The sequence below is a fragment of the Molothrus ater genome, chromosome 2 (assembly GCF_012460135.2).
Source record: "Molothrus ater isolate BHLD 08-10-18 breed brown headed cowbird chromosome 2, BPBGC_Mater_1.1, whole genome shotgun sequence".
Classification (NCBI taxonomy): Eukaryota; Metazoa; Chordata; class Aves; order Passeriformes; family Icteridae; genus Molothrus; species Molothrus ater.
Window position 1 is genome coordinate 9,403,025 of NC_050479.2, and position 22,644 is coordinate 9,425,668.

At 34.7% G+C, this 22,644-nt stretch overlaps 1 protein-coding gene across 1 annotated transcript in view; it reads left to right on the forward strand.

Moving 5' to 3' along the window:
- The window catches only part of CFAP47 (cilia and flagella associated protein 47), a 261,429-nt gene that overhangs the window by 17,552 nt on the left and 221,233 nt on the right, over positions 1 to 22,644 (forward strand). Inside the window, exons 15-24 of the mRNA XM_036392854.1 lie at positions 315 to 559; positions 1,499 to 1,629; positions 2,731 to 2,853; positions 4,209 to 4,340; positions 5,577 to 5,654; positions 6,209 to 6,353; positions 7,907 to 8,001; positions 15,474 to 15,624; positions 18,534 to 18,634; positions 19,695 to 19,854. Of these exons, the coding sequence (XP_036248747.1) occupies positions 315 to 559; positions 1,499 to 1,629; positions 2,731 to 2,853; positions 4,209 to 4,340; positions 5,577 to 5,654; positions 6,209 to 6,353; positions 7,907 to 8,001; positions 15,474 to 15,624; positions 18,534 to 18,634; positions 19,695 to 19,854 (1,361 nt within the window). The remainder of the gene's footprint in view (positions 1 to 314; positions 560 to 1,498; positions 1,630 to 2,730; positions 2,854 to 4,208; positions 4,341 to 5,576; positions 5,655 to 6,208; positions 6,354 to 7,906; positions 8,002 to 15,473; positions 15,625 to 18,533; positions 18,635 to 19,694; positions 19,855 to 22,644) is intronic.

Consider the following 22,644-nt stretch of genomic DNA (forward strand, 5'->3'; position numbering starts at 1 on the left):
ATCCATGCTCAGGTCTTTTGATGCAAATCATGGGAAAATGTATAAAAAAACCTGTTCTCTAGTCTGCTGGTATGAACTCTATGTTTTCTAATGTTAAAATGATTGTGTGAGACTGATCATCCTTTAGGATGATCTTCACTTCTGATTTAAATAGTATGCAAAACAACTGCAAACTTTTCTCTTGTCAGTCTTGTGTCCACACTCAATTGCTAAGTATTTTCTTGCTAGTGGTTATATTTCAGGTAAATTTTACTCTGAATGTAACAGAGCAAATGCATAAAAATATTGAGAGATAAATATTTTTTGTGTTACAGCTCTTTCAGTTACAAAATAAACAACAAACACATTGGACATGTGCTGGTAGTTGCACATGCAAAGCCTATTGAACTTCAGCTGTCTAGAAGGGAAGTGATTTTGAGTCCTGTTTCTGGCTGCCTAGCAGGGACAGAGTTTAGAAGAACTGTGAGGGTATGCAATCCCAGAAACCAACCTGCTGGCTTTATTTGGAGACCTGTAGCTGGAGATAGCAAACGTGCATTTACTATACAGCCAACCAGAGGTATGCTATGCAAATACAGTGTGTGTATGTCTCTTATGTGTCAACAGTATTAAATAAGACTAACATTTAGCTGATGCTACAAACTATATTTTTAGATTTCTGTCAATATCAGTGTGTCCCAAAAGCAGTATCAGGTCACAGCTTAGCACCACAGCAGCATTCTCTGTGTAAGCCCTGCCCTGAATGCAAGCTCAGTCCAGCTCCCTGCCTCCATGACCAGCCAGCAGTGCTTGTGTAAACATTTTTCTCAGCACAGATTGCTGACATTTCAAGAGTGGGGCAGCAACATCATACAGCTCATCAGGATAGGAAATTTTCCAAAAGCACGAATGAAGCTGCTAAAAGTTGATGAAGTTTAAGTAACATAAATGGAATTTAGTCTGGAATTAGTCTGTATTTGCATCATGGATCAGTATTTGTTAGATGTGTGTGTAGCTTTTACATTCTTCTCTTTGCAAAATAATATTCTGTAGGGATATGTTGGAGCTCCCTTATTAAAGAACAAACTGCTGACTGTATTGGAATTAGTGTGCTCTGATTCTTGAGAATAGATATTTCTGCTAATACAAATTCAGACTCAGTTGCAAGCAAAAAAGTGCATATGGTCTTTCCCCAAGTTGCTATTCTGCAAGAAAGACAGTATGTTTTATTTTTCTTTTCAGTCTTGAATATTAGAGTAATTAATGGCTAAAAATACCAGTAAACTTTGAGTGTTTTACTGCAGGTTACTAATAAATAGATTTTGCAATGCTCATGAGAATCCAAGACCTAATTTTACTTAATTCATCAGACTGTTCAACACCTAAGAAATGCAGGCTTACATTCAGTAATAGAAGGTCATTTCACTTTTATGTGCCTATGGTATTTCTAATTCTACAATGTATTTTGACAGTTGTCCATGTGTATGCTATAACATCTAAATTATGTACATATATTTAGGGTTTGTGGAGCCCTATAGTGATGTGGAGTGTGAAGTTGTTTGGCATCCAGGGTTCAGCACCCCAGAAACAGGACAATTCACCTTGTATGTGCGCAAAGGAAATTCAGTTAACTTGAAATGTTCTGCAAAGGTAACACTTCATGGGACAGCTTTAGAGAAGAAAAATGTGTGGATTTCTTTAAACAAGTAATACCTTTAAATATCTCTATTATAATCTATTTTTATTAGACTATTTTAATTTCACATAGCTTTTACTTAACAGGTTTAACTAAAGAGTATGCTCCAAAGACATGATGGAGAAGGCAAGGCAAAGACAATTTACCTTATCTTTGCTTTTGATGATATTCTACCTTTGGCATCACAGCTTGGTGGTCCTTATAGATTATGGTCTAGTTATTTTGCTTGCCTAGTATGACTAAACAAATGTTGAGAGATGATACAGCAGTTTTTTAATATATATATTACTTATTAAAGGAATAAAAATCTGGGTGTGTGTGGGAAGGTATGTTTCAGAGTTTCAAGTTAACAACAGACTCCTAATTTAATTTTGTGTTATTATTTGAAGATGGTATTTGAGAAGCTGTGTTCTGGGTAGTCTTTTAAACAGTGACATTCAGCTTTGGTTAGTTATTTATTGTCTTACATTGCATACCAGGGAGTATGAAGAAGAAAGAGTTTTTCTTTTTTTTTTTTTTTCCACTCTACTACTTGCTACATGTTCTAGAACTTTTACTGGGAGCCAAGAAAACCTTTTCCTTTCTTTTGATGAGCCCGTTTTCGTTTTTGATTGTTTTTCCCCAGTAACTATTTTTCTTTTCTTCTTCTTTTGAAATCTTGGAAGTTTGCCACGTGTAAACCAGGATGTGTGTAAATTAGAATATTTAAAATTCTACTGCTGTTAATATCTCTGAAATATCTGGTCCTGATCACACATTTGGAGTCAATGAAGTTTGTGCTGTTAAATTAAAATATTTTTATTGGTCTTGAAATTAGTCCGGAAATATCTGTAGGGTTGAGTCTGTTCAATTTGAATATAGATAAGTTTAGTACATTGAGTAAATCTTCTCTCACACTTAAGCTGTGTTTTCCTATTTGAATACTTCAAATTTATGTATTTGCACAACTATATTAGCTCATTATGTGGTAAAAAAATTAGGCTGAATTATTTATTTGTACTTAGGAATATGTTATATGGTTTGCTTGTTTTATCTGTCTCTTTTTTTTTTAATAGCTTGGTACTACTAGAGTTCAGTTTGTGGCTCAAACTATCTCCTTTGCTCACAGTCCAATTGGTTTCACTACTTGTAAGACAGCCTCTATTCTAAACACAGGATACAACCATGCATACTTCCAAGTAAGAGAAAATTATTTCTAGCACATTTAATTCCTTGGGTTGGGGAGCAGAAGGGAATTAATTTTACCAGATCATGTTATGGTTTTTGTGTTTTCAGTTATTAAATATGAACCTATTAAGGTTTTTGTGGCATTTTCTGGAGAAATAGTTTGATGTAAATAGGAATTCTGTCCCTCTGTCAAATTTGCACTGTTGGGTAGATGGGACAAAAGACAAGCAAAGTGGTGATGGCCTAAATGATTATGGCAGTTTCCTGAGAGCCAGGGGTGAGGGTAGAGTCCCATACTGGGCTACCCTATGGAAAAACATTTATTGGATGTTTTTCTGCATTGAGACTGCTCATCCCACCCTGGCTGCCCAGTCAGTGCATGCAGGGACCCAGAGCAGTCACAGCACATGGGGTGACTTTGCTAAACCAACATCCAGGGGCAAGAAGGGCTCTGCAATGAATTGAAGAAGGGATAAGATGGATGCCAGCAGTGGGTAAAGACATAATACACAAATTAGTAGGGAACCTAACCTCATTAGTTTTGCTGGTCATAGAATAAATGCTGCATTTAGTGAAGGAAAATAATGTTCATTAAGATCCTCAGAATTTTTGTTACTGCATTATTACAGTACTGAAAAACATGTTTAATTTTTTTGATTTGTACCAGATTTCTCTTTTATCAGCATTAAATAACAAGTAGTACCATAGTGTTGGAGGCTGGGCCTGAAAGAATAAAATCAGCATAGCCAGTAGCACAAACAAACATACCCAGCCTTTTTAGCTTCCAGAATTACTCTTAAGCCAAGACTTATCTCGTTGGTCTTGGTCACTGTCACTTGTGTAGATATCCTTTAAAAAGCTATCTGTTAGGAGTGCATTAGAAGAGAAGAAATTCCTTTTTGTCTTTTCTAACTGTGGGTAAACTGAGTATTTGCTTCTAATATTATCACTGAGCTATACAGAATTGGGGTTCTGTGTCCTGTGAATGTCAAAAAAGAAGTGGTGAATTTAATTGTCACTGAAAAAAATGTTTTGTAGAATATTTGGAAGACTTCCTAGGTAGCAAATCTTAATTTTGAAATCTTAGTGAAAACAACCCAAACTCAGAACTCCAAGTTTCCAATTGATGGAAAGAATTATTTCATAGTAGAAACTGACATTTATGTTAAGAAATCTGTTACTTTGTTTTACTTGCATTTTCTCCCAAACTTCTATGTCCAAGTTAGCATTATATGCTATGAAGGTTCTCCTTATAAGAATATAAAAAGCTTTATGATAGATACATTGGTAAAAATAAAACAACAACAACCAAAACAAATGAATGCAAACACCTTTTTCAGTATGTTTCTTGTTTGTGTTTGTGAAGGTTCTTGACTCCAACCCACTGCCTGGAATGAAAATCACACCCTCTGAAGGAGTGATACCTGTGGGAGGCTTTGTTGATTTAAAAATCTCTTTCACTCCAAAGGCACACATGAGTTTTGATAAAAAAGTGGAGGTATTTCAAAATGGGAAGAGCTTTGGCTTTTGAGTGTTACCCTGTGTGTTTATGTGTGTATGTTCATGCATCTTTTGGATTTTATTTCCAGTGTCCTTACGCTTTTTAAGAATAAGGTTTTCTTGCAGCAGATCATTAGTGCTGTAACTTCCTTTTTTTTTTTTTTTTTGTTTTTTTTTTTTTTGGTCTCAGTCCTGCTCAGAAATATCAAAGCAGCCTCTCAGTTTGAGCTGATTCATATTATGCCACTGACAAGCTGTTGGAAGTAATGGGTGATTATTCTTTATGAGATTATGTAGATATACCTGCAGTTTCTGTAATCTATAGAGAGGCAAGATTGGAATACTCAAATGTTTTAAATTTCTTGACTTCTTTTTGTGGTTTTCTCAGAGATGGCTCTATGTGCAAAAAGCCTGTAACACATATTTTGTTTTCGGCATGCCTGCTTCCTGAGATAAGTGAAATTGGGAAAGAAAGATGCTATCAAGGGCCTGAATTTTGCTACCATTTCTAACTGATCCTGGATTCACCATATTCTGGGGCTACATATATTGTGCTTGTTAAATCTAGTATTCATTTATTTTTTCCATTTTACAACAGATTTAATATTCCCCAGACAAATAGTGTGTACCTTGTACCAGCACCTCTGTCAAGCAATGTGTGTTGTGATACACATTCCAATCCTCAGAGCTGCTGAAGACAGATTTTTCCTGTTTAAAAAAAAATACTCATTCTAGTAACACAACCTCCTGTGATATTACTTTTGTCTGCATATTTGGCAAAGACTGGTCACTGGTCTTTCTTACAACTTTGGGTTGGTTTTTTTATGTTTCTTATTTTCTTTTTTTTTTTTTTTGTTCTGGATTTTTAATTAACAACTGTATCTATCTAGCTAGCTATGTCTGTCCCAGATGAGGTATGCCACAAAGGCATGATTTGGAGCCACATGTCACTGGAATCTGTATATATATATATTTCCAGAAAATGAAGGCATTTACTTTATCTCTTAATATTTCTGCAGCAAAAATGCATTATATTATAAAGACAGAGTTATTTTCATATTTTCAGTGCAATTTATAGTGACTCTATCTGTTCTGATCTGTGGGAGAGGGTTGGGTTTTGTTTTTTTTTTTTTTTTTTGTTAAACTTTTTTTTTCATGTAATTATGAGAGATTTGGTGAGATAGTTATGTTAAGATGACCTTTTCCACAGTCCCAGTGTTGTCCCTTCACTTAGGTAGCAGTGAGGAATGCAGCAGAACTCACACTTAGGATCAGTGGATTTTCAGAGATCACTGAAATAGGCATTGATGTGGTAAGTGTGAAGAAATTGTAGCAATTGGTAAGACTGGTTAAGTATTTTGCTTTATCTCGATGTCAAAGTGACTCCTCTCTACTTCATATTTTTAATTTCTTCCTAAACTAACATCCCAAGAAAATGATGAAAGAGATGAAATTAGGAAAAGCTATTAAAACCCAAATTTACATATAACAATTACACTAAATGATAGCTGACAGCTTTGGTTTTTGAATTTGGCAATCTGGAATGAGTATGTTAAAAGGGAGAATATTTCTTAAGGTGGTTATAGCAAAAAATGCAATAAAGGGAAAAGTAACTTACTGATCTGTTTACTGAATGATTAAAACTTTTCTGATGGTGTAACTGGACTTGATATTAAATTCTAAACTCTTCTAGTTTTTGTCCTGGAAAGATTTTAAAGATAAGAGTTATGTGAGACTATTGATTAACCAACACTGTTATTGTGTTATAAATTGTGAATGTTACACAATTATATTTTTTCACATTCCATTCAGTTATAAACTTGACTTCACAGTGCTTTGACCCATTTTTCTTCTTTAAACTTACAGGGAATATTTGAATATCAAGATGTTTATGTTGGCTCTACAAAATCAATTCCATTTTTGCTGCAGAACAAAGGACAATCTTGTACTAGAGTGCAGTTTGATTTTACTGACCATAAGGATTTTAAATTGTATGCTGAAGACAATTCAGGTATTTGCTTTTGCTATAGCAGAATTTTCATTACATATAGGAATGAATAATGCTGAGAGAAAATCTGTCAGACCATTTCTGGTAGCCAAATTTTCTGATATAACAAAACCTAAAGCAATTATTTTAGAAGTGCTGCTTAATATAAATTAAGAGGAGACATTTTGGTTTGCCTATAAGATGACATTTGACAAAAAATAAATATCTGCAGAATGTCAGGTTGCCTGTAGATCTTTTTTTTTTCTGCAATTTTTCCTCCCCAGAGTTGGTAAGGTATAATTAAAAAAAATGAATACCCTCTCACCAGTTAAAATAAAGTATTAAGAAACCCAAACAAACAAAGCCAAAAAATTGTATTAATTTCCTATTCAGTGAATCATACCTGCTTTTTGGACAATATTTACCCTTTGATCATTTCATCACCAGTGTAAGGGTTTTTTCTTTTTCCCAAAGGGACAGATTGTCTGCAGGTTAATGACAGGGCCTCTGTTCTGCATGAATACTCCGTTCAGGAAGTTATTGAGGCAGGAGTAGAAATGAATTATTTTTTGCTAGGTAGAACAAGTGCAGATTCTTATTCTGCACATTGTTGCTCATGGCTTTCCTACTTCAGTCATGGCATCTCCTTGGATGTTTCCATCATTATTCACAAGAGAATTTTACAGAGAGAAGAGGCCTGACAAGCAAAGCTGCAAACTCAGGAAATTATGACTCATTCTTTTGCAAGACAGTATTATAAAATTTAGTTGTATCTTTATGTTGAATGATGCATTTATGGATGACGCAAAAAAAGATCTTCCAAAATTAGAGGGGTTTTCTTACCATGCGGTGCGCTTAAAACGGAAGAAGAGGTGAGGGCTCCTAGTCAGTGATCTTAACTTCCAAAAGAGCTGTAAGGCTCTTTACAACAGGCAGGCAGCCAGCATGGGATCAGACTCACTGCACATGATCAGAGTTTGTGCTTGAAACCACTCATGTGACATCCAGTCAGGTTCAGTACTCAGATGGTGAATACTCCTGGTGTTCCATGATGGATACTGATCTTGGAGGAATATTACCTTTGCTGGAAACCTGTGCTTCTGCCAGTGCCTTAAAATTGAACATGGAAGTCTGAAAAAGGAAGCAAGCCTTATTGGAAATGTAGATTATGCCTAAAAGTAATTAGAAAAAAAAAAACCAAAACAACCAAAACAAACCCATTTCAGCCAACTATTTTTATCCCTGTAGTACTAGTTTATTATGTAATTAAGTATTTTAGCTTAACACTTTTATTCAAAGGTAAAGGACAATATTGTTGTTTATTTTTTTTGTCTGAAATATTGTGTTTTCCCAAATGAATAACTTCCATGAAAATTTCTGGTGAATAATACTGCCCAAAATTACCTTCAGAATCCTTATGAGAGGTACTATATTCCATTGTAACTTTGTGAGAAATGCTTACCATGCAAATATGTAGATACTTGATATTGGAAATCACTTTGAAATGCTGCAGCTATTATAAAGTTGATATTTCATGCAGTAACATCTGTAATTTGATTGTGAATTTTGTTTGGCAGCAATTGACCGTTCTCGTTCAAAGCCTTATCTCTATACAGTTTACCTAAAGGAAGGGTCGTCTTTGAAATGCTTCTTGACCTTGACACCAAAAAAGGTAGGTTTATGGAACAGTGGTGATTGAGTTAATTAAAATCATGCTCTGTAAAATTTCTGTGATGGTAGAATAGAGACTTTAGATGAACATTTTAGTCTGTGCAATAGTTTTATAATTAGCAATGCAGTTCTTAAGTAAACAAGTTCTTTAATAACCTTTTTATACCTTTAAGTGTTTGCATACACAAAAAAACCACACTTCCTCAATGGATTAAAAATGGTGTAAACTAACACTGAAATGTCACACCACACATTCATGAAATCATTTAACCAACCAGCAGCCACCTTCTTTTTGCAGCTGTTCTCGCCCATATTCCCAGATGACCCAAGAAACTGCAAATGTACATGAGTTTTATGTGTCATAAAGATTGGAAAAGTTGCTATTTGAGTGGAAAAAATTGAAGATATGAGACTTTAAGTTACTTTTACATCCGAAAATTAGCATTTTATTGGCAGTAACTGTCAATAGAGAGTACTCAAGTGAATTTTAAATCCAACCCCATAGAAAAATGCTTTGGAAATTGGAGGTTTGGGGTTTCCACATATTTGGAGAACAATGAACTGCAAAAACTTTGTGTATGATACTGTAAATCCGCTTCAGAACAATCAGCTGGGGATCACTTCTACAGCATATAAATCCATTGCATTATTTGCACTTTTACCTTAAAAATGAATAACAGATATTATGCATCTTGAAAGGGTCAGGAGTATTCTTTTTCCACCACCACCCACCTCCCACTCCTGCCTTCCATTTTATACTCCTGCAGTATAAAATGGAATTCCTTTGTTCAAAGCATCATTCAAATAATATTTGTATATTACAGGCTGTGTCTGAAAATGTTGTGATTTTCTTTTGCATACACATGGAAGCTATTGGATTGAGTTTATGGCCCATACACTACCCTGAAATAATTTTTCCTGACAGAATATGAGTCAATAGATTTATAAAAAAAATCCTTCTGTATTATGGCAGACCTTGAATTAAGGGAAAATGAATTGCTGTCATATGTTTTTAAGTGTCAGGAAAGTATGTAATTGTTTGCAAAATGGTGCCTACAGAATATCATGAGTGACCTATAATCAAACTGGAGAAACTCAGCAAAGGAAAATGCTGGTATTTTCCTTTGAGTAAGAAGGTCAAGTAATGGGAATACAGGAGTAGAAAATGGTCTTGGAATAATGCTCTTGTAATAAAGCATGGCATTGCAGGCCACAAGCTGAACAAGAATTAAGAGCACAGACTTACCATACCAATAGGAATATTTTTATTAATAAAGCAAGTAAAACAGTTATTCTAATCTGGGCTGATAACACTTCAGCTGCACACTTTTCCCATGTGGGATGCCATGTTTAGAAAGAAGTGGGACAATCCCACTTGGAAAGAAAATCCAAAAGAAAGCAATGGAAAAGAGAAGAACTCTGTTTCCCATTGTGACACTTGAGCTCTATTACTATTTCCTTTCCTTGTCAAGTTGCAGGATAGAATAAAAGTAGAAGTGTTGCTACTGCCACTGCTGTAAAATAATATTTCTGAGGAATGCTGAAATAGTAGCTTTCTCTCTATGTTTAATTTAGCTTGTCTCCTGAGCATGATGTTCAGGATTGCTGTTATTGATGAGCCATGTCCAGCTGTCATTTGGTACTGGTTTACATTGGCTTCAGTGAAGATAAGGTTATGCCAGTTGGAAGTCTCCTTTAGTTGTGGTATAAATTTGGGAAAACAATTTTTACATTTGACAAGATCAGTTTTGTGACTGTTCTTGCCAAAAAAAAAAAACAAACCCAATCAAACAAACAACCCCTAAAAACAGAACAGACAAAAAAGGCTGTAGAATATTGCACCTATTCATTCCAGATTTTATTTTTCATTTTTCAACCTCTGGGTCTAAGTGTTTTTCAAGTCTTAAGAATAATTTTTTGGCAAACAGAAATAACTTCCTTCAGAAATGAGGAAATAAAAACTACAAAAAGGACATTTTCTTGGGGCCTCTCATAGCCAACTAATACGTGTTGCTTTAATTACATGCTTTTACTTCAGTTTCCCTTCTTGTGTGCTCAGAGTCCTTGTGTCTCCCTTTGCCCTTGGTGAGTACCTCTGAGCTGCTGCAGCACCATCACAGCTGGTTCCTGAGCTCTGACTGATGTAAAATGGAGTTACCCAGGGTGGCATGACTACAGGCAGCATCTGGAAGTATATGTAGTCCCCAGGATGCTGTAGCTTTTCTTTCATTTAACTGCTGCTATGCACAATATTAATTAAAGACATAGTTCTGTTAAAAAAGTGGTTGAGGTACCAGCATCTCTTACTGTGATCAGAAACTCTCAGTAGTTACTGTTTCTTAAAACATTACTCCCTATTTTATCACCAGATTTCTTTCCTGATTTTCCAGTTTTGAAAAAAAAAAACCCCAAATCTTTAATCTCTGTGTGTTGAGCTTCCCCTATTCAGGTTTCACAGTTGCAAGTGCTATTTCCTGCCTCTGTGCACTGCAACAGCTGTTTCTGATCTCATCTCTGTTTTTTGAAAACTGCTCTTCCCCAGCTTACCTCCCAGCTGCTGCAAACCTTCTGTATCCCATCAGGTCACGTTCTTTTCTGTCTGCCTTCTGGTTTTACTAGAACTTCCTGCTGTTGTAGTCATTACTGACAACACTACCCTATAAACCAACAATCCCCCACTATACTGATGTTTTCTTTAACAAAGTGGATAATAGGGCTTAGGAAAAGTAAAAATAATTCAGGAGCACTGCTAAAAACATAAAAACCCCATGAAATTATTTTAATGTACTTAAAAAATTTATTAAAGCTACCTGAATTATTAATGTAAGGTTGCAAGTAATTTAGTCTTGAATGCAATCTTGAATTCTACTAAAAAAAAACCCTTCAGATCAACAAATGTAGTACATATATAGGAACTCTGAAGAGCTGCTACAGCTCTCACTAAAATATAATATGTATTAATACATGGGACATGAAAAAATGCTCTTAGAGATGAAGTGTCTTGGCATGCTTAAAAAATAAACCTTAAAAAATGTTGAGGCAGTTCCTTCAGTATTCCAAGTGAGAGAATGGAGTCCATGCATTATAGATAAGGCTGGGATGTTGCTCAGACACAGTGTGGCTGTGCCTTGCTGTTATTCCAGTGTCTTTGAAGGTGTTGGAGGTGACAGGCTCTGCACCTCACTGCAGAGAGTTTAAACTTAGTATTTGGTGGCTGTGGAAGTCAGAGCTGTCAATGAAAGCAGTATTGACTTGCTATCATCTCTATCTTTATTATCTATATCTGTATCTATATCATCTGTGTCTATCTGTCTGTCTGTGTTTGTCCCCTGCTCACAGAGGTCCTGCAGGGTCTGCTGGGGAAAGCACGCAAGCCAAAGTGCAGGAGTGTAGTGATTCAAAATGAGGTTTTTTAAAATATTTTTTTAAACCTGCTGGAAAATTAGAAATTCCAGCATCTTGGAAAAAGGACAAAATACACAGCTGGGTAATAATGAAGCCTTGGAGTGCCTTTGATTGAGATAAATAGAACAAGTCACCCCTGTCAGAGCTTATTGCTTAAGCTTGTTGTAGGGAGGTGACAGGTGTTTTGGTGGGGTTTTTTGTCCTGTTAAATGACTTTTCTTTTCCCTTTTTCTAATGAAAGAACAGATTTGTCGTGTAAGAAGGGAATTCTATGGAAAAACTGCAGCTGTGGAATTACAGGGTATTGTTGCTGCATCATCTCTGACCATAAACAAAGGAAAGATTTAATTTTATTGCAGGGCTTTGAATGATGGCTTTGAGCAGCAGTTACATTATTCATTGTGGAAGCTGCTTTTCTGTGATATAAAACAGGGGGGAAGGAAGCTTTCAGTATATCTTAAGGAAAAGCTCATTTAAATTTGTAGGAAGGCTGGGAGCGTCTATTGGATTCAATTGCAAGATATAAACTCTTGGCTTTGCACTTAGGTTTAAATTTGAATCAGACTGATTTTTTCTAATGTACATTGCATTTTGCCTTCTTCTATCCCTGCTGAATTTGTGTATTAGAGGTACAAATAAAGAAAATTTAAGGTCAACCTTTTCACAAATGCTTCAAGATACTTGAACAATCTGCATGGTATTATGTGATAAATACAAGAGTATTATTATCTTTTACAGATGTTTTAATGTAATTCCAAGTAATAAATTAGCTTATTGATTTATGTGCAATTCTCTTGGAAGTTGTACTGTGAAAGGAAACACTGTAATTTTAGAGAGATGTCACATATTCTTTGTGCTAAACAAGCTATATGATTTCTAAATTAGCAAAATTTTTATTCAACCTTGAGAATACATGCTCTATTAGAATAATAATTAGAGAAATAGATTTTATACTTTCTAAGATATACTATTGCCTGGGAATACTTAGTAAAGATAGAGATGAAGTAACTGCTTTGAAAGTGTTTTTTGAAAATAACAATACTTTTTTTTTCTACTCTCAGATTGCCACCTGACAGCTGTACTCCAGTTTATTTTTGATCCATGAATTTTATGTAAAAACTATTTTACTTGTAATGTTTGATGGGGTGGCTTTTCCCTCTTTTATTTCTTGTCCTATACCAGGTATTTAGGGCCAAGGCAAGAAGCCATTCAGCCATGTTTGCTCCCCAGTTTGGAGCTCAGAGCTACCAAACTGTTCATATCAAACCTATTTCATAAATTCAAATGAGTTTTGGTAGCAGAGATTTCTTAATCTCACAGATTCTTTATGACCAACAGCTTCTATTTATTTATTAATTCTAGTGGAAAAAAAAAAATGAAAGTATTTTAAGATGCCATCTGAATAAAAGTTTCCAAGATTGTTATTTTTATTTGAAGAGCTAACTTCTGGTGGCAGCCTGACCAGCATCCTTTTTCTGGCATTATTTGGAGGTGTTCCATGTGAACACACAACAAAAAGCTCCTTTGTCTCACCTGTCTTTTTAAAGCTTTTGAATTACTTTGATTCTAAAACGCTGACTTTGTTGATGATTCCTCCTTTCCAACCAATGTGCATAATCAGTGTACATCAGGACAGGAAAAATTTTTCCTATAATGATATTAACAAACAGGAGTGTTTGTGAAAGAACTCCCTCTAGGCTGCTTCCTTCCTGCCCTTCCCATGTTCTCTAGTGTGTGAAGTTAAATGCAGCTTCAGCAAAATATCTCAATAGATAAGTAACTATAAAGTATTCATAAATTATCTAAAAAGCAATGATAAGTCCAGTAATAGTCTAAGGATTTATTTTTTAAGTATTGTAATTACTTTGTAAAGTATGTAATCTTGCAAAAGAGGGAATTTTCTATTATGGAGTTTGAAAAATGAAAAATTAATCATAAAGAGATTTTTTAATATTTATAGAAAGAAGCCTAATGATTCTACTTGCAAAGGGAAGTCCTAATAACTGAAATGAATTTTTGATTCTGTTTCAGCAATATGTGTATGTATTATAATCTGATTTCTACTTACATAGAATTTTTAAAGGATTTTTCATTTGTAATGTAGTTTACATAATGTGCAGTTAATGTATGAATAAAAGATCTATGATTTGTTCTCAATTATATGAATATATTTCTATGAGTTAGGTTGGCCTTGAATTTGTACCATTGTACTTCATAGCAAAAGTAGGTTTTCAGTGAACATCATGATCTTCATGTAGTGAATTGAGTCTTTCACGTATTTGCTTATGTTTGCCGGTTCTTAGAAAATAACCCCTTTGTTGTATAGTAAGAAAAAAACAAATTTTCCTGTTAGTTGGGATGAAAAACAGGATTTGATTTGCTGCTTTAGGAGCGGGAAAAAGGGATTCCATTTTTTGCTGTCTGGCCTAAACATACCAGCAGTGATGAAGAGCAATTGCTGTGCTAGACTGCACTTCTTTGCACAGCCTGTGCTGTCATGAAATCTATAATAGGCTAAACATTTTAATCTCACCAAACTTAAACAAAATCAGCTTTGTTACAAGAACATATTTTGAAGATGTAACTTGATGAAGTGTTCTCTGTGGGTGACTTGAGATACTAAAAGTAGAAGAGTATATAATTCAAAGCAGGAGATTTTTACTCAATCTTTTTGACATATCTTGAGTTTTAGTTACTAAAAAATATTAAATGTCAATTTTGAAAAGCCAGTTATATATTATAAAATCTAATCATTATTATATTTGAAGTATCAATATAAAACAATGGACTGTGGTAATCTTGCTGCAAAACTTGTCCTCATTCAATGCTTTTCTTGTGAGCTGAGCACAAAAAGACAAAACATTTCACAAGGCTCAGCACACACCTCACTCTCCAGAAGTGTGTAATTGTGTGTCACAGACCCTGCTGGAACACCACACACTCCCAGTGCTGTGTGCTTGCTTCTCAGTAAGTGTTACAGATGGATTTGTGCCTCATGCCCTGACTTAGGACACTTTTGGTTTTCTTTCCTATCATTTATATATTTTTCTTGCTACCAGAGATGAGAAAGTGAAGAATGATGCACTATTTTTCTGCAGGTTTTGAAAGCTTTTAAATGATTCATAGCATCTTTATATAGCTGGTTTTACTGCTTTTTCTAAGCAACACGAAGATTTTATAGGTTTAATTCCTTTCTAAGATTTCTGTGGCCTTCAAGGTGAAAACAGGATTTGAAGGACTCTAGCAGTGGTTTTAGTGCAGAAGTTTTGGGGTTTTTTTTTTCATTACCTTTATTAAGGTTATCCATACCTTTTATCTGGAGAACATACTATCTTAGTGTGTTGGTCCTTGAAAAGACAGAGCAAGAGGCAAGAAATATCTCTTTGAAAGTGCTTTTTGAAATAAATTTGGCCTTTCTGATGCACAGTCTGTAAAAAAAGAGGGTTCTGTACAAAACACACCATTGCTTAAGTTTGAAACCCCACTTGGGAATGTGATAGCAGAGATAAAAATGAGGATCAAAATCACTGGAATTTAGACTCCTAGAATTCAGTAGCATTTCATGACAAAGGTTTTAAGACTTATTTTCTTCCCCAAGGTTTCTCAATTTTAACTGATATTTCACCTTTGATATCAGAGCCCATTTTGTTTATGCTGGGTGTACTGTAATGGTTGACCTTTGCTCTTCAGCCTTTGAGAAAGGCTTCCATAACTGATGGAGCTTTGTTTTCCCTCCTCTTTGCTCACATGAGCTTCTGCATTTGGGCCAGGGCTCCAATCTCTTTTCACTCGTGAGGGTGGCAGGAGTGGAACACGACACTGTGACTTAGCAGAAGCCTTGTCTGTAGCTCTGCTGATAAACCTGATACTTCTGGTCATAGAGCTTTTCCTTAATGGGGAAAAAAAAAAACCTGGGCACTGCTTACTCAGAGAGCTGAATCTGAGTTCCAATAAATGAAAATATGCAAAATTGCAATCATTCTGCCAAAACAGCCAACCACTCAGATAGTTCAGGAGGTACCTATGATTTTTTTGGGAAAATGACCACAATATTTTCTTTCCCTTTAGGTGGCAGCATATGACTTCATTCTCCCAATTGCTGTTCCTCGGGCCACGTACCCAACTCCAGCTCTTTCGGTGCCTCTGAAGCGCGGTGCCCCCGCGCCTCTGCCGCCCCCGGAGACCCCAGCTCTGCCCATCTGTAGAGTCAGAGCTAACGGTGGGTGAAGCAGGCCTTGAAACACCTGCTGGATACACAGATTTGGAGTGATGTTTTTGCTTTGCAGAGAATGGCTACTTGATTGGAATTTGTATAACTGGTACATTTCTTGGAAACTTGCAGAATTTTTAAGTTTTGATACGTGTTTTTAAATATGCTTGAAGGTGAAATTTTATACCTAATCATGATGTGGAGAAAATATTTTTTTGTATTTGCCTTATATAAAAATAGTTTACCAAAGCTCTTTTTTGTGTCTATCCATTTATTAATATTTCTAGACTACATCATGCAAATCCCAGTGATTACAGCAGTTCCTCTGAAAAGTGTAGAAAAGTAGAATGTCAGTCATACTCTTTTGTGGAATTCTCCTGTCAAAACTAGGATCTCTAGCTGTATTTAAAACTCCTTTAAAATGCCTCTGAATGGCCCTCATCCCATCTGGCTTGTCAGAGGTTGTTAATAGCCAAAGTTACAGGCCATTTGCCTGCAGCAAAGAAATTGATATCTTATATAATTCTTGTCTGCTTTTCTTAGAAATAATTTGTGGTTCTCTTAGTCTCCTGTCTTATTCTTACTGTCATGTAGATCTATAAACTGTGAATATTTGAATACAATGGCTCTCCTAATCTCAGTTTTTAATTTATAACCATTTTTTATTTGAGGTGGGAGTGAAGTACAGAGTGTCTTCCTAGAATGATGTTTGTGTAATGTTTAAACCTCTTGGAAGCACTTAAGAAGGCCTGGCCAATTAAATATGTAAAGTGGGGTAAAAGCAACTCACATTTATTAGGATTTGTCTATATTTGATTTTTTCCCCTTTGTTTTTCTCTTAAGTCTTTTGAGATCTTTTAAAATATCAAAGAAATCTGAGAGACCTTCTTTAGACATTGTCATGAAGGTAAATTCATATTAAATGTTTCTAAAATACATGTAATTAGAGAACATATAGAATAAAGGTGAATGTACCTATGTCTATGAGATTATTAGGAAAAATGTCACTAAGTGAAAATATGAATCCAAGTCACAAATTCATAGTGCAGAAATGATTTAAGTGATGTGAAGAGAAAATAAAATGTTTATTTCCTTTTCCCTTTCTTTGTGAAATAGATGCAATCCATAAATCTCATGGATAATTGACAACCTTAGACAAATTTTATCACAAATTTATATTTCTGCTACGTAGAATTTCTTCACAGTACGTGTATTAGCCAAGTAACATAATAGAAAAGTGAATATATAATACTTTCAAGTCTAAGAAATAGTTGAAAAAATGAAGTGTAGCTTCTATTAAAATTTGAGTATTGAAATTAAATTCTTACTGGGAATCTTAATGGTCTGGAAGGAGGCAGAGAAGTCTAAATAAGTTTCATGACCATTCAGTATTTCAGATAATCATATGAGTGCAGGCAAATAGCCAGATTATTTTTACTGTTAGAAAAAGAACTTGATGATCTGATTACATTCTGACAACTTAAAAATTATGTCTGTTATTAAATAATTTCAGATTATTACATTAAAAGCTAAACACTGAATAAGATGTATCTTGAAACTTCTAAGCTTTGATTTGGCAAATATGCCTAATTCTCACTGCTAGATGCTTTATGGCACATTAGTTTTCTGCTTTTACAGTTTTTATTTTCCTGGAATAGTAGTTGTGCTTGACTGGGATTCAGACTGCAGAGTACAGTGTGGTTAAATCATTATCTTATGTTTGCTGTTTATACTCAGGGTTGTTCACTCTGAGGAAAGAATCACCCTGATCTTGGGATAGTCAGCCTTGTCTTTTAACTTCAGTGTAGTCCATATGTTTTCAATCCATCAGGAATCTGGTTTTTGATTTTTTTTTTTTAAACAAAGTTTGTAAACTGTTTCAGCACTTGGGATGGAAAGCAGGTCTCTTACTTAAATTACTTACTTATAGGAATTTTCCCTCCTAAAGTGTTTATGTGTATGTAAACAAGAACTGAAAGAGAAAAATCTCAAACAAACTGGGACAGAAGACTCAACTGGAAAAGACACAAAAGTCTGGTACAAAGGAGAAGTTTGTACTATCAATGTAATGGCCTCATGGGAGCTGACATATATTTTAATAGTCCAAGTCACAGTTTTTTTGGTTGGGTAGATCATCTCCCTTCCCTGTCAGAGCTTCAGCTGTGCTGTGTTCTCCTGGCACAGGCAGTTTGTGAGAGAGCTGAGGACTTGGTGAGTGACACAGTTGTGTGTTGCTGGAAGGTTCCAGCAGATCCTGTTCCTACTTTGAAACAATATTACTTTATAGAGTTTATGTGCCTATGATTTAGAGAAATACAGATAATATTGTTGTTTACATAATGTGATATATGCAATTAGGAAATTTCTTGGGTTTCTTAGAGGGAGAAGAGAATTGATCAACACTGGGAATGGAGCAGACATGCAGATTTTAATAAAGGATTCTCTGTGCTTGCTGGGTTCATTTCCAGCGCTGTTTCCAACAAGTAAGATGAGGCTGTGGCAACACGTACCTCTGTTTTTATAAGTTCTCACTTCAAAAATTCATATGTTGTGATGATTTTTTGTTAAAGGTCTATGAAATTAGGAGAAATGCTGTTTTATATAAAATCTTCAAGTCTTGTCTGATGGTTACTATCAGAAATGTAAGTGCATACATCTGCAGAAGCAAGATCATGTGGCTCTTGTGAGGTGAAGAGGTGCTATAACTCTGGTAGATATAAAATTTAAATAACTTTAATGTTACTAGAGAGTCATAATAAGTTAAATTACAGTAATCACGTATATAGTATAGGAGCATCAAAAAGAGGAGAAACATTTTCCCTAAACATGTACAGAAACAATGATTTTATGAAGGTACTTTGAGAAAATATTTGTCAAATAATGCTGTGTAAACACTTTAAATTGTTTTTTTCTAATAGGACATCAACCACTTGTGGAGTTCTCCTCAATGGAATTTAAATTTGAAGAACACTCGAGTGACATGCGTTCTAGTACTGCTGATAGGAGTATGAGTTCTCAGGTAATGACATTGTCATTGTCATTTTGTTCAGTTTTTGATTTCTTGTTTGTCTTTTAATCACTATAAATTTTTTCCAAAATTTAAAATTGGGCTTGTACTAACTCTGACAACATGAAAACTTGGGCACTATGAGAAATTGACCATGAATTGTGTAAGAAATAGATATGAATAGAATAATTCTGAAGGATTTCTGCAGCTGCCTATACCAGTAAATGAGACAGTGATGGGGCCAGGATGCAACTGATTTGTGCCATGATGGGCCAAACAGTGAAACTGCTGTCCCAGTGCCTTGTATGGTAGGGACTGTGCCAACTGACACTCTCCCAAAAAATTCCTTGTCATGACTTAGGGCTTAATAGGGGGAAAAGGACACTAAATTTAATATTTGCAACACAGATAATTATTTATGAATGCAAAATATAACACAATTATTTAATAATTATTAATTATTAAATAATTTATTTATTTAATATAACATAACTTGAAATGCTTTTTCAAATGCATTCAGGAATCAATGATAGTACAAAATCAAAGCATTTTTGCAGCTAGGCATGTTTCAAAAGCTGAGAGAGTAGCTCTGAGATAAAGGAATTTAATTTTATTTTTTTGTTTCCACTGTCATCTTACTGAATTGAAAGAATGGGTTTTGAAAATCTATTCTGAACTTCTTCCATTTTCAACATCTCCACCTGTAAGTCTAGATGTGAGCCATGTGTTTAGTGCTCACTGTGATTCATTTTATCAGGTATAAGTCCTTGTTCTGTTTTTCTCAGCACTCCCACTGTGATGCTTGATCTATTTACCTCACTTAAATGAGGTTTTTCCATTCTGGAAAGAAAGTATTCTCTTAGTGAATGTGGTGAATGACTGGAAAGCATCTATTCTGTGTCGATAGGCATGCTCACCTTTGCACCCCACAGATATAATAAACTGAATTCTTCTTGCTTTCCCTCTGGTGTGTCTGCACAAAGAATGCTTAGGAGAAAGCAATGTGAAAAGTAGCACAGTTTTTGCTGCTTTCTCTCTTTCAACATCACTCTTTTTCTGAAAATATTTACAGAACCTTGTCCTGAAGTGTCTCGCAAGAGAGGATGTAATATGGAAATTTAATTTTGATGATGTAGACAAAAATATAGAAGATGGTATTTTCAGATTTAGTCAGAAGCATGGACGTCTTCATAGGAAACAAGAAGTCAGTATTGCTGTGTCCTTCTGGCCTCGTAAGTAATTCTATGAATTCTTCTGTAGATTGGCCATTTGCATAGGGATGTTTAAATAGGATTTTATGATGAATCAATACCAGTACTTATTTTGATCAACTGAAGATTTTTTTTGGTTCTGAGAAAATAAGACAGCTGCAGGCCTAACAAAAAGAATGGAATCACTGTCTTTGAAATTGCATTATTTGAAAAGTCTGCTTTGCACATAGAAAGCATCAGGTTTTTCTTACGTAAAGCATCAAGGACTGGGATAGGTGTATCATTTTCAGTGCTGCTACTTCAAGTGCATTTAGGTTGGCTGACTTAGATAGTAAAGCTTTCCAAGGTACTTGGAATGCCTTTAAACTTTACTCTAAATAGTCATAATTTAGATAAGAATAGAAATTTCCTGCTTCAGTAAGATTTAAAATCACTTGTCTGTGGTATTTTTTGGAGTAGACTGGTCAGGTGACCGGTCCCTAAGAAATAATATGTAAAATAGATTTCTAACAAAACTTGGAAGAATAAGGGAAGATAATAATCAACCACATAACTTCAGAAAAGGAATAGAAGAATAGGAAATTTAAGATTCTACTTTTTCCCAACCAAGGGTTTAAAGTAGACAGTGATATACAAGATTCATAAGGGGTAGCACTGTACTTGAGCTGTTAAATCCCACCAGCTAATGCAGCTGATACCCACAGAACTCCATCCTCTTGGCAGTTTCAGTGCAGTACTTTTGGGGTTGCAGCATTGTCAAGGGGAAGAAAAGTTGTTGTGTCAGTTGGTTCTGATGCTGAGTCAGCAAGTGAGCATCCCTGTCCCAAAGAAAGATGTTGCTGTTATCCTTCATCATAGCACTGAAATCTCTAACCTCAATTAAGCACTGGAAACAATTTAATATAAATAAAGAAAAATAGCTCTTGCCATGACTCTATGAGAAATTGAGAAGACTGCATTAAGTATGGTTCTGTAAGTGTTGTGAATATGCAAGAGCAGTGTTTAATTGCACGTGTTGCTTGGAGTTGCTTGTTGCAGACTGTGAAGCAGAGAACAGCATAAAAATAAAAGCCAATATTTTGAATTACTGGATAAATTGTGTAAATGCAGATGTGTATATATATAAATATGACTGATAAATTACTGTAATTTGAAGATATCTCTATTTTTGCTGTGTTCCCATATCTTTTGTTTACAGAAAGTCATAAATAACTGTAAAGATAAATTACCCTTAATTCAATGTTCTGAGTATTTTCCTATGATTTATATCCTATTTATGCTGTACCTTCAGTGCATATCATTACTGTCTTGTAAGAGAGCATTAGATACATCAAAACCCACACAGGAGACCTGGTTAATGACCATGGGCTGCTAATCACTTTCATAGGCTTGTGCTGTAAAGTTGTAGTATGTGGGGGGGGTGAACAAACTGTAAAATGAACTTTGAGTATGCATTAGGGTAATTTATTTAAATATGCTGCAGCAGTTATGATAGAGTACAAAATGCTATAATAAACTGCAATGTTTAATTAAATAAAAGAGGTTAAGTTTGTGGTAAAATCCTGCTACCTGTTAAAAAAATATTCTAAAAACAGAGATTTTCAAGAATTGAAGACTTATTCATATGATCCTCTTCTGCTGTTTTATAGTATAATGCATTAACAGTGTAAAAAAGTTTTCACTATATCTAATTTTGATATGAAAAAACTTATCTGCAGCAAAGGAAGTTACAAGGAATTTGTGCTCTTGGGTTCCCTTACTGGGAGTTCAGAGATGCTGGAAGATGTGATGATTGTGTAATGGGCACAAATGACAACTTTCATACTTTGATTGTGTGGTCTTTTGTTTTTTAATTTTTTTTCTGCAACAGCAAGATATTAAATATCTGTGACCTTTAACAAATTCTGGGAAGAAACTGTTATTTTACTCTTGAGTTTTTCTTTTCTTTAATTTTATTTTTTTTGTAGGATACCTGTAAGTTCTAGCTCTCTGTGGCTTTTCTGCTTTGAAGTCTGTATTTCACTGTATGCAAATTGTTCAGTGGTACCTATGAATGTTGAAGGGATATAAATCCAATAACACCTGAATTATCATAAGGTCCAAGGCTACTAAACTAAAAATTTGCTTTTGGGGGACAAATGTAGGAACTGCATAACCATATAATACAAACTTAAGAGGGTGAGAAGAGCAGAGGATGTTTTTCCTTTCTTCTCATAGACTCTGAAAATATAGAGTTTAATATTCCCTGGAGAAGAGAAAATATTTCCCATATAATTCTACAGATTTTGTTAGCCCTTGGCAGATTTAGATTGACAAATTTTTAAGTACCATCAAATATCCCTAAGGAAAATGTTCACATCTGCTGGACTAGAAATTAATGGTGGTATCTCAGAATGGTAGCAGCAGCCCAGGCTTTGACAGCAGTCATAAAAGGTGTGAGGAGTAGAATAAATTCTTGACTTCAGCTGTCAGTTCAGGACATAATCCTCATTAATTTCTGTGTAATTTATTTAACATGAAATATCCTGAAATCATTGGTCCTAGACATTCCAAACTAATGAACAAATCTTCTTAATAAATAACAGAATTCATGTGTTTTTGCCCTTGTGTCTGTTCAAAATGATTGTGGTATTGCATTGTCTTGGTGTTTCTGACATAAGCAATAATTTATTTTTATATATTATATAATATAAATAATATATCATATATAATATTATATATATTTATAATTTATATTGCAATTATATTATATTATATTATATTATATTATATTATATTATATGAAATTATATTATATTATATTATATGAAA